At 40.8% G+C, this 16,698-nt stretch overlaps 1 protein-coding gene across 1 annotated transcript; it reads right to left on the bottom strand.

Annotated features, from left to right (window-relative positions):
* Positions 1–1,201: 1,201 nt before the first annotated feature.
* LOC108938175 (matrix remodeling-associated protein 8-like) lies at positions 1,202–16,229 on the bottom strand. Its single transcript, XM_018758538.2, has 10 exons — positions 15,794–16,229; positions 10,858–10,881; positions 10,388–10,690; positions 10,148–10,249; positions 9,101–9,556; positions 4,335–4,493; positions 4,173–4,203; positions 3,695–3,768; positions 3,499–3,576; positions 1,202–3,339 (listed from the first exon to the last, which is right to left on the bottom strand). Exons 1-10 carry the CDS (start codon positions 15,840–15,842, stop codon positions 3,314–3,316), a joined length of 1,302 nt encoding a protein of 433 aa, XP_018614054.1. The 5' UTR covers positions 15,843–16,229; the 3' UTR covers positions 1,202–3,313.
* Between the last annotated feature and the right edge of the window lie 469 nt (positions 16,230–16,698).

The following is a 16,698-nucleotide window of genomic DNA, read 5'->3' as shown; positions in this document are numbered from 1 at the left end:
GCTGACCCAGTCAAGAACCTGTGGTAGTCATTCGGGGTACTGCTTCCAGAGTTGGTGACAATAGCCTTCATTTTATTTTGTGGTGCTTCTTGGCTATACCTGTCTTCAGACTGGTGAACTCATCTAGCCCTTGTATGGTTGGACTAGATTTCAGAGTTATCTGCTTTTTCTCTTGAAGGTTATGATCATGTAGAAATCCTAAATTTAGGATTAAATCACTTTGGAGCAGACAGTGCTTTAGTTTTACATACGTATTTTCCCCACTTACAATGAAAGGCTCCAAACTAGCTCACAGTCTTCAGATGTTATGATCACATACTGTATTCTAACACAATCCAGCCAGTGTTGGATATTAAGAATAAAACACTATTTGTGAGGAAAACTATGAAAATGTCTCTGTCTGTGTCTGCTAAATTAACCTTGTAGCATCCATACTTTTATTTTCCCAGGCCTCAGACCGTTATCCTCTTCTATGTTTGGTCTACAATGTTACCTTGTTTGTGCCTATTGGCAGAACATTTTCCCCTCATTTTGGATCTTGCTGTTTACCCCTTGTTCCAGCACTTTGGTTTTATTTGGGTTATAATGGTACCTTATTGTAGTCTTTTTCTTAATTATATAAGGTGTTTATAACTGACCTTAACAGACAGAAGCCATGATTCTTCTTACACCTTAAATGATTATTTGTTACTGTTTCGTCCTAGATTGGTGAATATGCTTCGATCATGTGGTGGATGTGTGGCCTTTTTGATATAATCACCTGTTTTAAGGGGGTTACCCCAAAAACACTTTGTGACTTCCTACTGCTGGTGGTATTGTGTCTCAATTCAGCTGAAGTGATAAAATATCTTCATTATTGTGCTTAGAAGAGTTATTGCTTTCTTCTGCACTTGAAAAATGTAGAATAGGCTATTATGTTAAAAACTGTATTACCTTAAGAACTGATGAACATCTCGTAATTTCACCTTGGTACCATGACATTGGTTGACAATATAGTTTGTCCTTTTACTGGAGTAGTTCAGGATTACTTTCTTTGCTGGAAAGGTGGTGTAACAATGGCAGGAAGTGGGGCTTGAACCTTAAAGTCCATACCCTCAAGTCCTTCCCCAGCAGGGAGTGTACAAGTAGAGTACTCCAGAAATACACATTTTGACACAAGTGAACAATCATTGTTTTTTTTTTTTTCATTTTTATTGCAGTTATTACACACATCTTCTGAAATTATTACAGTCTTCAGAATCATCCTTCTAGACTAGTTGGAGCTCGTACTGCTCCTGCCCTTCTTTACTGACCAACTAGAACACAAAACTGGCCTTGACTTTCAGGCTTTGAGACAAAAAAATTACTGACCAGTTCTTTTGCCTTCTTAAAAAAATCACGTGAAGACTGTTAGACGCAATTACACAAATGTCAGACTAAGTACAAGCAGAATACAGCTTGTGGGTCTATGGATTTTAGTTGTTGCAGAGACTTTTGTTGCCATATCATTTACTGGAAATAAGATTGTAAAACCTTGCTGAAACATACAGGAAAGTGCAAAAATTTCTTCTAAATGAATAAATGTAAGTCATGTGAAACTAATTTATCAACCTATACTAAATGACACAGTCCAATACAGCAAAACATAACTGTTACAATGTTGAAGTTACAGTGTACTATATAAAAATATATTAAAATTTTTAGTTTTTATTTGCAGTCAGGGAATTGCCCAAGGCATTATTCACCATTTGAATTTTCTTTGTGCTGGCAATACCTATTGCAAAAGAAAGTAGGTGAGTACAGTAGTTAGTATTGTAGGTTCATGCGAATTTGTGTACATGGGTTGCACAAACATGCAGTTTTGTGTAATAGCATTGATATTTCTGCATAAGGTAATAACACTGGGTATGGATTAACTTTTATTTGCTGATGTCCATATAGCTAAAATCAGTTGCATTTCTGCTTGTTCTACCTACTTAATGAATATAAAGACATAAAGCAAATGATGTTAATGAATAAGACCATGAGCAGGAATAGGCACACTGAGATAAACAAGTGCGAGCTATGCATAAACACAATGCTGATACAGTGAATCCATAACAATAATAGGGTGGAAACAAGGAGAGAGGAACAATGGCTACAAGAAAGAGATAGGAACGCCACATAAATGGGCTTAAGTGTTCTTTAGGAATGACATGAGTGTTTCTCAAGCAGATTCAGTGTTGATGTGCTGTGTGGAGTAGTGTTTAATGAGATGAACTACAAGGTTTGTAATTTTAACAAATTCCAGCTGCATTAATTATTTTGGCATTGATATTTACATTTTCCAATCATCACTGATAAAACTCATAAGACACATGAAATTATAATTTGACATGGATATGGTCACAAGGTTGTAGAATCCAGGATCTTTCAAAGGCATCAAAGTAATTATGTTGCATTATGTCAATGTCCCATAATTTGCCTTAAAAATGAAGCAAACTACAGATACTTATCACAACATGTACCCTCTCCTACTTACAGAACAAGGACCAATATATTAAATTGCAGTTCGTCAATACAAAAATCTGGCATTTTGAAGGACAGCAAATGAAAGTTTAATTAGATATTTGCTTTTTATAAGCATTTGAAAAACTTCTTATGATATAGAGTAAGTGATAATCTAGTCAAGCTCTCAGAGCACTAGTTATTTACACATCAGGGTGATTCTCATTTACTGCAACATTAAACCGTTTACGAAAAAATACCATTTACTACAAAAAAAAAACTGTAGTATACAATATGTAGCATTTTAAAGACAGTGGTTGGAAATGTACAGCTTGGAGCAAAACACAGCCTGCTGGTTCCAAGATGTAGCTTTCACAAAATAGGATAATAAAATCCTTCTTATTTCTTATAAATTCTGAGGAAAAACATGACCATCTTAGAGCAATAAAGTATGCATCTCTATGAGTTTAAAGGTTCTGTGAAATACTTGCATAGTTTAGCTGAATATTATAAAAGCCTTTATTAAACTTTGTGAAGCCTGTGACCTCTTGTTTGCGTGAAGTCATCGTCACATGCTAGAACATACAAACCTTAAAACCTCTCAGAGTGCTGCAGCAATAATTTTTGCTCCTTAACTTATAGCCCTGCAAATAAAAAGCCAAGACCATCATCGCTGCAACAAATGAGTAGAGAAAAGTCTAAAAATGAGTTCAGCTGGTGCAGTGGTGTTGAAACAGTAAGGCTCCTCCACTCTTCTTCTTTCTTCTGCACAAATCCCTATGTTTGCTTTCTTTGTCCATTCCCTCTCTCTGTATCTGCCCTGGGCCAGCCAGCGGCAATGTGCACCTCACTTCCATGCTGCTCTCTCCACCTCTGTAAATAGAAATGATAGATGAAAACAGATGTGGGAGAATTCAAGCCAGGTTCCAGCAGTACTGTCTGAATGAAACTGTCCTCCGTGCTGTGCAACTGGATGTTCTCTTTCCTCTAAGGCATCACAAGCAGCGATAACATGCAAAACACAGCTGTTACCTTTGTCCACATCAATGACTTTAGCTGGAGGAATTTTAGACATCTCAGCCTTTTCCTTGAGGATGTTGTTCTTGTAGTCTGTGAGAGCACATGTAAGAACGATACATGTAGGTGCTAAGCTTTATTTACATTCCCACAGACCTATGACCAAGCTAAAGGACACTCAGACGATCCAATGGATCCTGACACTACTCACCCAGCCTCATCTCCTCCTGGTTGCACATTTTCAGTTCTGTGACTTCCATCTCAAAGTCATTGGTCATGGGACCTCTGCATATTTAAACAGAGACAGTTATGTCATGGTGACTCTTGCTGAGGGAACAGTTCTGATTTCTTATAAATTATGCAGTTAAAAACTACAATATAATATTATTAAACAGAAGTTTCACTAGAAGTGAATAGTATTAAACTGTTATAATTCATTTGTCTCTTAGCTAGCATATTATGATTTATAACCCTTTTGTATACCTTCATATTTTTACTGGACCAATTCAGGTTAACTTCCTTGCTCAAGGTTATCATATCAGAATCAGGTGGTGTGACCTGAACCAGCAACATTCAGGAAACAGGGTTGACATCCTTAACAAATGAGTGTGCAGGTTCTGTGTGCATGCAAGAGCACAAGCAGCACGCCCAGGATAATTCTATACTAAACGGTCCAGCAAAGTACTCACCGTTCAGCTCTGCGAAGCTCATACTGCATGTCTGAAATTGAATATAAATCATTAGCGCAACCGTTAACAGGTTTATAATGACACAAATTTCATACATGCAATTCAGACAGAAAACATAGATTTTGAGATAGATTTTGAAAACATCACAGCCAAGGGCCAAACCTTTTTTCTTGTGCCGCCTGGCGAGCAGAATTATAGCAATGATAATGAGGGCCACAAAAATGAGAATGGCCAGGATGTAGCCTAGCTGCTGCAGGAAGTGGCTACGTTGCTCGGGAAGGATGACATTGATGACCCGCGGCACCTCTACAGCATTAGTGCCTGAAAAGGAAGGAGATCATTTACAGCCGGTATGCTGGAAGCACCACGTGTTTTACCATTCATACAATCTGCTTTAATATACAGTGCCGCCTGAAACTATGTGAATCCCTTGTGACCCTTAGTTTTACCACAAAGTATCATTTTAATTTTAATTAAATTTCATTTAATGAGAAGCACTTCTTATCTGACATAAGATGTGTGTAATAACCAGTTCCATATGTTGCTATAGAGGAAATCGTGTGTAGGAGAAAAATGGAAGTAGTGCAGGTGCAAAAACAAGTGAACCTTTATACTGTTGACAAGGATGCTGCAATGGCACAATTTTGGAAATGTCACCAAAATAATTACTACAATCTGGAAACAGTATAAATCCAGTGTATTCCAGAGTTTTAAGGAAAGTTTTAAGAAAAGAAGCCCTGTTAGAAAAAAAGAATTTTACATTGAGATCACTGGCAGCTCAGTTACAACACCAGGTGTTTAGCAGAAATATGTCTTTATTTTAATGGAAGTTAGAAAATTTGCCTTTTCCAGACACCAACTGGCTGTATTACAGCTCAATGACAACCACATCGGAGTCTCAAGACACTCTCAGTATATGTATTATATAGTTATTAGTTGAAGTATAACAGATTTTATCGCATTATTTCTGTAGAACATTGCTTTGGCTTAGACATAAACCTGATGGTGTAGCATTACGTGATCTGAACACACAAAACAGAAGCAGAACAAACACGGGCAAACTCTCCACCTTCTGTACTGTTCTGTGGAGAACCAGAAGCTCAGTCCTCAGGGCCTGTTATTTCTTTTTTTTTTTTTTTTTTTTATCTGCAACCAGGAAAGCACTATGAAATGGTATCCCAGTGCTTTTGAGCTGAAATGAGTTCCAGACCTGAAGTCATGGTAGTGATTTAGTTTTCCTGGCAGAAAACGGTAGACCAAGCAAAAAAGAGCGAGGAGAGGGACTTTCCTTCTGTGGTTTGTTGGGCTGAATCAGCTGACTGTGTTTCTTCTGCATTATCCATTGGAAGCACTACAATACAGGCTTTTAAACAGAGCAAATCAAACATAATCACAGGATGTCTCTCCAACCTCCAAGACTGCCTGCTTTCCTAATTCCCATGCTACACACAACATATAACATCACAGAGGCACAGAGACCCCTGGCAGGAAGTGATGTGAAAGGCCTTTCCATACACGTGCACACATCAAAGACCAGGGAGCCTTTAAAAAGCATCCAAATGGAGCCGAAATGCTCTGCCACCCAGGGACGCAAGAGTGTGCAGTTGAGACTTGAACAAGGTTGGGGGAGAGAGCAGCTGAAATAGACAGGAACAGGGACTGAGGAGCATCCAGCATCTGACCAGCACTGACCACAGGGCCTGGGATTAACATCAAGCACAGCATGAACTTCTTTTTCTGGTAACAATCATGAGCTCAGTCAGTGTGTGTCAGATGCTAAAGAGAAGCAAAGGATGTAACCTTGATCTTGAACTTTTCTGAAGACAGTAGTCAAGGGGTGTTTTGACATGCAAAAGCTGTTGCTGCCTGCCATTCTGTGCATTACAGGGAAGCAGGGTAGTATCTTACCACACCGGCACATCTGCACCCCCTTTACTGCCCTGCAATTCAAACAGCAATACATGCACCAAAACCTGGTTCTCATTACGGTTTCTTTAATCACTGTAATTACCCAGCGTTAATCCTATTGCCCCAATTGCTCTGACTTCTCTTTGTACCTAGAGCTGAAAACACAGAGCAATGCAGGGGTTCCTAGCTGCCATCACTGAGCTTCACAAAGTGATCTGTTTATTATTTTTTTAGAGAATATGTCTGGGTGGCCTATGGCTGTTTCCATAATTCCATGGTGTACACAGGAAGGATGGAGCATTCCAATGTGACTTGTCTGGGTCGCCAAATACCTCAGGCGTAGTGGGAGCTAAATACAAACCTTCAGCAAGGAACTTCAAAACATAAAGGGAGAAAAAAAAAGAGAGAACTGAATTTGAAGGATCACAGAAAGTGGCCTTTTCCCCCAGATTCTTTTGCACTGAGCCATGCAGTTTCTTTCAAAAATCTTGTGTTTTCATCTAGTGATACAGACTATATTTGTTCTGGCTGCCACAACCCTGTGATATCGGCCAGCCTTTTGGATGAAGAGATGTGAACCGAATCTCACAGTTTCACAGAGGGACTTTTATGTTTCAGTCGGCCAGATGCTGTACAGATGTAGCCTACATCTTTTTTCCTGCTGATAAACAACCCTGTATGGTATGTAGGGGGGAGAGTACAGCAGAGGTGTCCATATGGCAATATATAGCAACAGCATGAAGAAGACAAGGTTTATGTAAATGCTTTATGGGCAATACTCACTCTCATTTATTCAGAAATTCCACCTCAACCTCCAGTCAAGAGAAAAGGAAACTGGTCAAGATTATCTGCTTTATTCTTTGTCTACAGATGGCTCAGATGCACATCTAACTCCCTTAGTGTTTTAATATCTAACAACAAAAGGTCAAATTTTTCAAAAAACATGATTCACACCTGCTCAAGGATCTAAGAATGCTATAGAAAGATCTTTCTGTTCTCCATTATGAAGAGAAGTCACTTCTATTATAATCTCTAGGCCTTGAATCCTGTTACATTTTGGCTCTAGAAGATCCTGCAGCCATTCCTTCACAAATAAGAAAACTCTCCACCATTAGTGGTTTTGCAACAGAGCACTGTGGTATTTCTCTCTAGCTGCCATAGATTTTGAACAAACTATTTGCAAAATACCAGAATATTCATCTTTCCTTCTTCACAATTTCAGACATAAACACTGAACTATTGGACTTTTTTGCTGTAGAAAAACACACAGAGAAAACAGCAAATAAGGATGGAGAACAAAGGAGAAAGACTATACTGACTGCTGAAGTATTTGGTATATGAGGGGTGTTGGCTGGTAATAAGCTCAAAACTGTAGACTTATAATTTCAAAGGATTGTGACTGAACACTTGAAGAGGAAAACAGACCCAGCTTTAAACTTAGACAGTGCCCCTTCCTTCCCGCTCCCCTGCTCTGTGCTTGGTAGAGCAGCAAGGGGGGCTTTTTTGTGGGAAGAAATGCGACTCACATAAACATAATGGCCCAGTGGCTACAGAGACTTCTGGGTCCACATCCCCCACCCCAATCCAAACAGTCTGACTGCTGTTTGAAAAAAAATAAAAAAAACAGACTGAGACGACAGAGAAACTCCAGAAGGAGACAGAGGGTGCTGATGTGGCAGACAACATTACACAAGAGGTGCATTTCTGAACAGCAAAACAGTTTTCATTCCCTTTTCCTGCTTTAATGGTAGCAATTACTTGTCTGAAATCAAAATAACACTCATGTCTGGGCTTTATCTCTTTATAATGTCTCACTGGTCATTTTTTCTGCAATGTACAAACATATCCACAATGCATTGTGGACTTGCAGTCAAGCACATTAATTACCCTTAATAGGTCATATCAACAAAATTAGAAATAATGTGGAATCTGTAACTCCTTACTCAGTTTATTCTTAATGAGTGACAGAAGAGATCAAATGATGGTGTAAGATAAGTGCTACAGTGTCTTAGCAAACTATTATTGTTAAATCCCATTTTGCCTTTTTAAGTTTTCTCTGTAGAATTTCACGTTACAGTGAAATTTACTGGACCTTCAGTTCTGTTGGTTCCTTAGTTGATAAACATCACTGTGGTATGAGTGTGTGCGACCATGGCAGCACAACGAGAGCAAGGACAATGGAAACACAGCTGTGCATGTCCTCATTACTAAACCCTCACTTAAAACTCTCCCAGATGCAGAAGGATGTCGGGCCCTGAGAAGGGGACCAGAGAGCACGTCCTTGTCACAGTGAATCCACTTCTCAGTCCCTAATTAGTATCACGCCTTGCTGGTCCCTAGCTGTGTAAATATCGTAAACAAAAGCTCAAGTTCTGCACATCCCTTCCGTCTGTTCTCAGTCTTGCTCCCTGAACTCACCAATTATTATTGTGCTATATTAGAAAACTATGTGGAAATTACAACTTTCTGGATATTTGTAAATGATACATGTTCCTTGCGATTATTCAGAACATTTAACTGAAACACACACAGGCTGAAGCCTGTGCTTGCTGTCCAAGTCTAACCCTGCAACATCGGGAGAAAGGCTGGAGGGGGAGGGGACACACACAGGACAGGACACCAGTCCATCGCAAGGCACCCCAAGCGGGACTCGAACCCCAGACCCACCAGAGGGCAGGACCTGGTCCAACCCACTGTACCCCCTGCTTAACTGAAACAGCATGTAGTAACTTCCTAAAGTTGTGCTAAATTAATTTTCTTAAAAACACATTATAAAACATTCAGATCCAAGCATTTATTGCATGGTATGAATAAGTAAATCATTTGTCAAACAAATTAAATGATTTTGAAGTAATCACAACACACATTAATAGTGTTAAAATGGTATTGTTATAGTATTTATAAAAACATTAAGTAGTAATATACTATTGTATAATACATTTATTGTCTAGCATTTTTTCGGTAATTGAGTGAAATCAACACAGTACTGATGTGTGCATGACAAAAGGGTCGTCTCTTACCGGTGTCGTCATTGGGGAGAATATGGGGGGCAGCTGAGAGGTTGGGGAGCAGGGGAGGTCCCACTGTGACTTGGAAGACACGCCTCTCATTCAGGCCACAGTAATGATGGTGTAGGTGGCAGGAGTAGATGCCTTCATCCAAGGGTTGGAGGTTGGAGATTATGAGGGAGAAGTCACCCAGGTAAAAAGCCTCGTCTGAGATATTCATCTTCTGACGCAGGAAGAGCGGTCCATACTGCCGACGCTCTCCCGAGGCATACATGTCAATGAGGCGGTCGGCCCGATCATGCCGGACGCCAGGGGCCTGTTTGTCCCAGTGGACCACCTGCTGCTCCTCCTCGCTGTGTCCCTCAGTCCACACCTGCCTGCGGTTCACACAGGGCAACACCACAGTGCTACCCACCAGGACCACATACACAGCCTTTTCTCCATCCCAGAACTGCCTCTGCTTACGTGCTGCAAGGTGGTGAATTTACACAGAGGGTCTCTGATTAGTCAAATACTTGCAATAAATGACATGCTTCACAGAGTAAGAACAGACTATAAGTCCAACATGACACAAAAGACAGAGTATAGGTTGTGTAATGCAAGGTAAGAACAACAAATTAAAGGCAAAATCAAGCTATTAGATAACAGCAAGGGTTAAGAACCCTGTGAAATATAAGAAAGATCATGAATAAGACAGAACAGGCTTGTGAATAATTTTAAAAAGTAGGGAGTTTATTATTATTTTAAAAACTTGAAAGTCAAAGGAAGTGAGGTCAAATATTTTAAACTATGAAATATTGAAATTGTCAATACACCAAAGAAAACAAAAATAATAACGTAAGAGAAGTTTTTTTTACAATTACTGTCATTCTTATACTTCAACTATTTTCATCTGGTGTTTCCAGACAACTCAGTACAAGGATGGCAGAAAATTTGAGTGCATGAACCAACCTTGAATAGTATGGATAATTCACCAACACAACTAACAAAACAAATTAGACGGAGTGAAACAGAAGTCAGCAAGAGTGCCAACGGTGTTCTTGGAGAAAGGAAACTTACGAGACTTGGTGATGTTAAGCTGCACTTTGAGAGACTCGTATAGCTGGCAGTAGTGGTGGTGCAAGTTACAGGAATAAATGCCCTTGTCACTCATTTGCACATCTTCACAGACAAAAAAAAACATTAAAAAAAATTAGCACTGAGCTCTTGACTCTTGTCTTGTTGAAATTTAGACAAATGGGCATGTTTACTTACTTCTAAGTGACAAACTTGTTGGAGAAATAAGTTCCTAAGGCTCACCTCTGATGACGAGGGAGAAATTGCCGTCACGGAAGGCCGTCTTGGGCATACTGATGCGGCCCTTGTTGTAATTGTTGTAGATGCGCTGCTCCCCGGCGGAAAACATGTCCAGGACCCGTTCCATTGTGTAGTCGGGGGCACTGCGGAACAGATCCCAGTGCACCACACGCTGCCGATCCTTCAAGCGGTCCTGGGTCCACACCATGCGCCGGCTGTGGCATTGCAATACTGCCTGTGAGCCGAGAGGTGCGCTGATGTTGTACACGGCCACCACCACGCTCTCCATACTGCTTTGCCCCAACACTGGCAGAAACCAAAGATTGTTACTACGCAATGTTGAAGAACCACAGTTTCAAGAAAGTTAATGTCCCTGGCAAGTTGGTGTCAAGGCTGCTGATGAGTCAGTTTCAAGGGCAATAATTGCATGCATGGAGAATATCAGTGTAATCAAACTTTAAACTATAACTTACCAGCAGTGAAGAAAACATTGGGAACTGAAAGAGAATAAATACAGTACACATTAATTTGACAGAAACTAAATAAAATAAATTGTAGAAGACATTTGAGTTTACGGAGAGCACAAGATATGAATCCAAATAGCCTTTCTTTAAGAATAAATCAAATTAGTCTAGAATAATCAAGCTCTGTTTCCCAAACCTTTCCCTGTATTTTAGGAGTGTCAAGTTGAAGTATGACCTTTATTTATTTCACAGTTTAATTAACCAGGCACAATTTGCACAATTTCCTTATAACAGCAGCAGCTGCTAGCATAATGGTTAGGTTTGAATACCACCTCCAGCCGTAGTACCCTTGCGCAAGGTACTTACCCTAAAATTGCCTAATTGTATGAATGGGTAAATAACTGTAGATAGTTTAACAACGTAAAATGCTTTGGAGAAAAGTATCAGCTAAATTAATCAATGTAAGAAAACAACCTTTACACTGAAAAAAACAGCACAGTTTGACTTGGTCTGCAGTTATGTGAACAGTAGTAAATTATCACAACATGTTTTAAATTAGGGTGGCGCGGTGGTGCAGTGGGTTGGACCGGGTCCTACTCTCCAGTGGGTCTGGGGTTTGAGTCCCGCTTGGGGTGGACGAACTGGCGTCCCATCCTGGGTGTGTCCCCTCCCCTTCCGGCCTTACGCCCTGTGTTGCCGGGTAGGCTCCGGTTCCCCGCGACCCCAAATGGGACAAGCGGTTCAGAAAGTGTGTGTGTGTGTGTTAAATTAAGAAATTTGAAAACAACACAAAGGTTGTTAAAGCTATCATAAATGTTTGACTTATAAAATGGTATCATACATAACTGATCATATGGGCCAAGTCAAAGTCAACCCACAGGGTTTTCAAGGCAAGTTAAGGGAAGAAACAGAGGTGGGTTGTCAGGTCCTTCTTCTACATGGCAGGGGAGGCAAACACAGGGCCACCCCACCCCAAGCAGGACTTGAACCCCAGACCTGCTACACAGCAAGGCACCAGCCAAACCTACTGCACCACCACACCCACATAACTGAAAGGCAGGTGTTAAAAATTGGTAGTTCAAAATTGTTGCTTAGACTAAATGGTACATCTAAATTGATATGAAGCAATAAAAATAGTAGCATTAACAATTTTTTACAAAATTCTGAATGGAAAGTCTTCACTGACTACTGCACAAAGGTACTGTAAATATGGCTTGAAGAAACCCAGTGTACCAGCTTCTATGTTTTGAAAATAAAAAATTGAGTAGCCCCTGGGGACTGACAAGACCGACGTCCTTCAGGTTACAATTCCAGCTGTGACTAACGTAGATTTGATGAGTCTGCTGGTAAATACGACATGTTATAAAGTGACTCAGCAGTGAAAGTCCCCACGACAAACAGAGTTAGGTCTATACACATATCTCTGTAATCTGCCTCAGATGTTAGTAAAAGTTGTAGGCTTTTATTTTTAACTGGCATAAATAAATCATGCAGATACATCGAAGCCAGCTGGTTTGCGTTCCTCTAATCCCTGATGCTCAAGCTAGTCCCCATTTCACCTGCTGACACACACAGTTAGAGGGCATCATGCCAGAAAATGAAAACAATTTACAAAAGTGCATCTCTTCCAGTGACTATCCACCTTGCAAATGAACACACTGCATCCCAGTTCATCATAATTAGAAACCAATCAATGTAGGAATGATTCCGTTTTTGCCCAATGAGTTTGTCCCTCGTGATTTATGCGTGTGATATGGACAACAGATTTCCCCGCAGTTAAAGACTTGGACTTGCGACTTGAAAATTGATTATTAAAATCTTACAAAGGGTCCTATTCCTTGAGCATGAGCAAAGTACATCAGTAAAATGCTCTAATAAAATATCAATTAGTGTAAATGGGTAAGTTGCTTTGGACTCGAGTGTCAGAAAAACAACAAAATAATGAGAATATGTGTGATATTACGGTGTGCTTACTCAGCACCCAATGGACACAATGAAATCTCAAGGGTTTTATGAAATGCTTCGTCTGTGGTGTCCGTGTCAGCCAGTACAAATCTACAGTCTTTACACTGGTAAAAAAATGTCAATTTAACCACTGGTCATGAGCGCAAAAAAAAAAAAAAAAAAAAGTACAATTACACTACTTCTCCATTTGATGGTTCCAACTGTCTGCAGGAGTAATCTTACTGAGCCACAACCAGCTTGCTTTAAATTAAGGGGCAATTTTGTACATTGGAAAAGAGCCCTTGTAAAAACAAAAGGATGCTGTAATTTAGTCTTTATTGCTCCACACACATAAAACACACACAACAGCTGACTCATAAGATTGAGGGACAACTGTAAAGATTAAAACATGATGTGTGTGCATAAATTATATGTATTCTGCAGTATTCCCGAACACAGTCTTATAGTCTGATTTTATAATCACTGCAGCCAGTGTACTTCATATCGAAACAAGCAAGTAAATTTCATACCTGTGACTATGATAGTTTAAGTTTAATCACAGTGGAACAAAGTACCAGTTTATGACAACACCGATTGCTCTTTGTGGTTAAATCTGTGGTATCATTAAGTCTTTCTGGAATGGTGTAGAAAAAATAATCTGGACAAGTGGTTCAGAAGATGTGTGTGTGTTTGGTAGCACAACACTTAGCAATCAAATCAGGCGCCAGAGAGTAAGTGAAAGTATGCATGGTACAAAGATACTCTTTTGAGAATTTGGGAAAGCATAAGGGAAAAATAAAGAATTTTTATACTACAGGTGATGTGACTGCCAAGAATAACCCCGAAAGTCATTGAATCAGCAGCAGGCCTGTTCATAAATGTTTTGTATGCAGGAAAACACTTGAGTGATACACAGGGCTGGAATGTGTTGCAGACAATGCGTCAAGCTGTACACTCTTCCCTGCATCTCTACACACCCACACACAGCCCACAACCACATCATCTGCTACATGGCATGGAAGGGACCGACAATCACCCAACCCTGTTAACTGTTTAATATCAAGGAGGAGGCAGCCTCAGGCAAGGAACCCCTACGAGTCAGGTGCCGTGCTCAGTTAATACTCGTGGAAGCTGGAATTTGTTGAGTTCTACTGAAAAAGTATGCTGAGTATGCAGCCATACAAGCTCTACATCGAAGCATTCAAAAAGCTAAATACATGTATGTCTCTACATTAATGAACTGACTGCATACCTGACTTCATCTGTACCCAGAACCCCGTTGCGTTCACTTTTTTGCTGTCTCTCAATCACAACCTTAACCAAAATGCCCATCTTGCTCTCTTCTCTGCTTTAATCTTCTGAATCACTGCTAAAACCCTGACCATGCAAATATCACTTGTGGCTCACCACAATCTTCATCCTAAAGATGAATCACTCTGAATCACTCCTGTTTCCTTACAGAACTATGAAAAGCAAATTTAATCACAGCAGTGTCACAAACGGCCCCCACCACCCACACCACTAATATAAAACACATTGCCATAAGCTCTTGCACAAGAAAAGGCCAAACAACCAGGGCATCAACAAGACCTTCTAATTTGCTTCTAGTATCTTCAACAATATATAGAATTACATTACTGCAGATCAAAACACTTTAGCGATAAAGGAATGGATATGGCTGCTTTCTATTTGTCCATCAGATGGCCATTGTTACACAAAATCCCCATCCAAGCAAGAGCAATTCATTGTAATTTACTAAGCATCTATACATGAAGTTACCCTGTTAGCTGAACTTACTTCAGCGTTGAGCTGCTGAAGAATACTACATTCTGAAAAGAAGAGCCTCTTGATGACCCTGGTCGCACTGTGGCAACAGCTGGTTAAGACATTTCACACCAAACACTGAGTGGAAATATTGTGATAGAAAAATTACGATAAAAGAATGACTGAAAATGTAGTGTGATGACCAGCTGGATGACCATGGGGAGGCACAGTGGCACAGTGAGCAGGGCTGCTGTCTAAGTGCCTGGGTGGCATGAGAAGATGTGGGTTCAATCCCTGCTCAGCCTGTGTGGAGTTAGTGTGTTCTCCCCATGTCTGTGTGGGTTTCCTCTGGGTGCTCTGGTTTCCTCCCACAGTCCAAAGACATGCTGTTCAGGTGTGCGAGTGACAGAGTGTGTGTGTTCTGCTGATGTACAGATGAGTGACCTGTTGTAAGTAGTGTATCTAGCAGTGTAAGTAACCTTGGTGAATAAGGTGTGTGGGCTGATAACACTACAGAGTTCATTAGAAGTTGCTTTGGAGAAAAGTGTCTGCTAAATAAATAAATGTGAATTATGTGCAACCTAGAACCAGAGCTTCCTCAACCTGCAGCTTTCCTCTAGTAATCTTGATCTCCCTGTAGTCTGTCCACACAGGGTTAAGAGTGAAGTGGTGTTTGCAGTCAAAGAAAGAGAAAGATGTTTTTGGTCAAATCTGCTAGTCTGTTGGAAGAAGCCTACATTCCATCCTGCTTACTTTTCTCAAAAACAGGTCTAGCACCGTTGGCCTCATTTCCCAGTGATCTGGCTGTTTTGATGGACGAACTTTCATTGGCGTCTTTGTTTTTGTGTAGAATACCACCATGATCAGTGCTGGGAATGTTTTCGAGCAGCAGGGTGTTTTCCTTGAATAAGAGTTGAATGACCCCAAGGTCACTATCAGTGTGTTGTTCTTAAGATCTCCTGAGTCTTCACTCCTCTTCTTCTTGACAAAACTCCCTCTAAGTACCTCCTTGGATGCCACATCACATGTTAATAACTTCATGAACACTTATGAATACAGCACAACAGCGCGACATGTCACAGTAAACACATTAGGACACATGATGAACACGAAGGTTCGCAAAAAAAAAGCGCGGCAAAACTGAACGTTTCGCTGACGGCGCAGAAACGAACGGATCTTCTTGCAGAACGCGATAGACACAAGAACGAAAAGAGGGGCTTGACGAATAAATTCTTACCGTGATAAAGAAGCAGCGTGCGAACGAAAAAGTCCACTGTTGCCTTCATAATATTCGAGCACTCGGAAGCGGGATTTTGTTTAACGAGGGAAAAACACGAGAAAAATAGAGGAGAGTCCAACACCTGCCGGGGACGGGCTCTATCTATCCGTGTCTGACAGTGGTTGGCAGGATGTCCACGGACGGTGTGGAGGAGGAGACACTGACGACGAGCTGTTTGTCGACCCGCAACAACAGCAGCACTGACTGACGGAGCCGGCGTGTCCACACAGCTGGATGAGAGCGGACTCGTCCCGCCCCGTCCAGTCCCGTCCAGTCCAGTCCCGTCACCGCCCCGCCACGGTGTGCAATTCAACTCCCCAGAGCGGCGAGGGCTTCATCTCTCTGGGGCTCCGCAGCAGTATTAGCGAATGGCTTAAACTTGCCACAGTGAAAATGCAAATACTCTACTGCTGTCAAACCTACACTTTAACTCGGTTCGGCGAGCAGGGATACTTAAGTCGTCGTGCCCCAGAACGTTTCTGCCCAAAGAACTTGTGTCTGGTTTTAATTTTCCCCTCAGAGAAAGTGTGGCAATAAATAGTTTGGACTCATTAACCGCTTCCTGCACCTTCTCCCCCCTCCGCGCATCGGCCCCGTTTTCTCCTCAGAGTCTCCGACATTACGTGATTTTTAAAATCATAGTATCATAGTAGTCAAGTAGTCATACATACATCATACAGTATCATACAGTGTAGTAGTCAAGAGACACGAGATGAAGTGTAAAATCATCTCGTGTCTCTTGACTACTACACTGTATGATACTACTGTTTAAAACTATTGCTTGCTTAAAAGTTGTAACACCTGCGTCTTTCTTGTTTATTGTAGGCAATTTGTAAAGCTGCTGCCAAAGGTGCTATAATGTA

The sequence above is a fragment of the Scleropages formosus genome, chromosome 2, assembly GCF_900964775.1.
Source record: "Scleropages formosus chromosome 2, fSclFor1.1, whole genome shotgun sequence".
NCBI classification, from domain to species: Eukaryota; Metazoa; Chordata; class Actinopteri; order Osteoglossiformes; family Osteoglossidae; genus Scleropages; species Scleropages formosus.
Note: the sequence above shows the minus strand (reverse complement) of the source record. Positions and strands in the feature narration are given on the sequence as shown.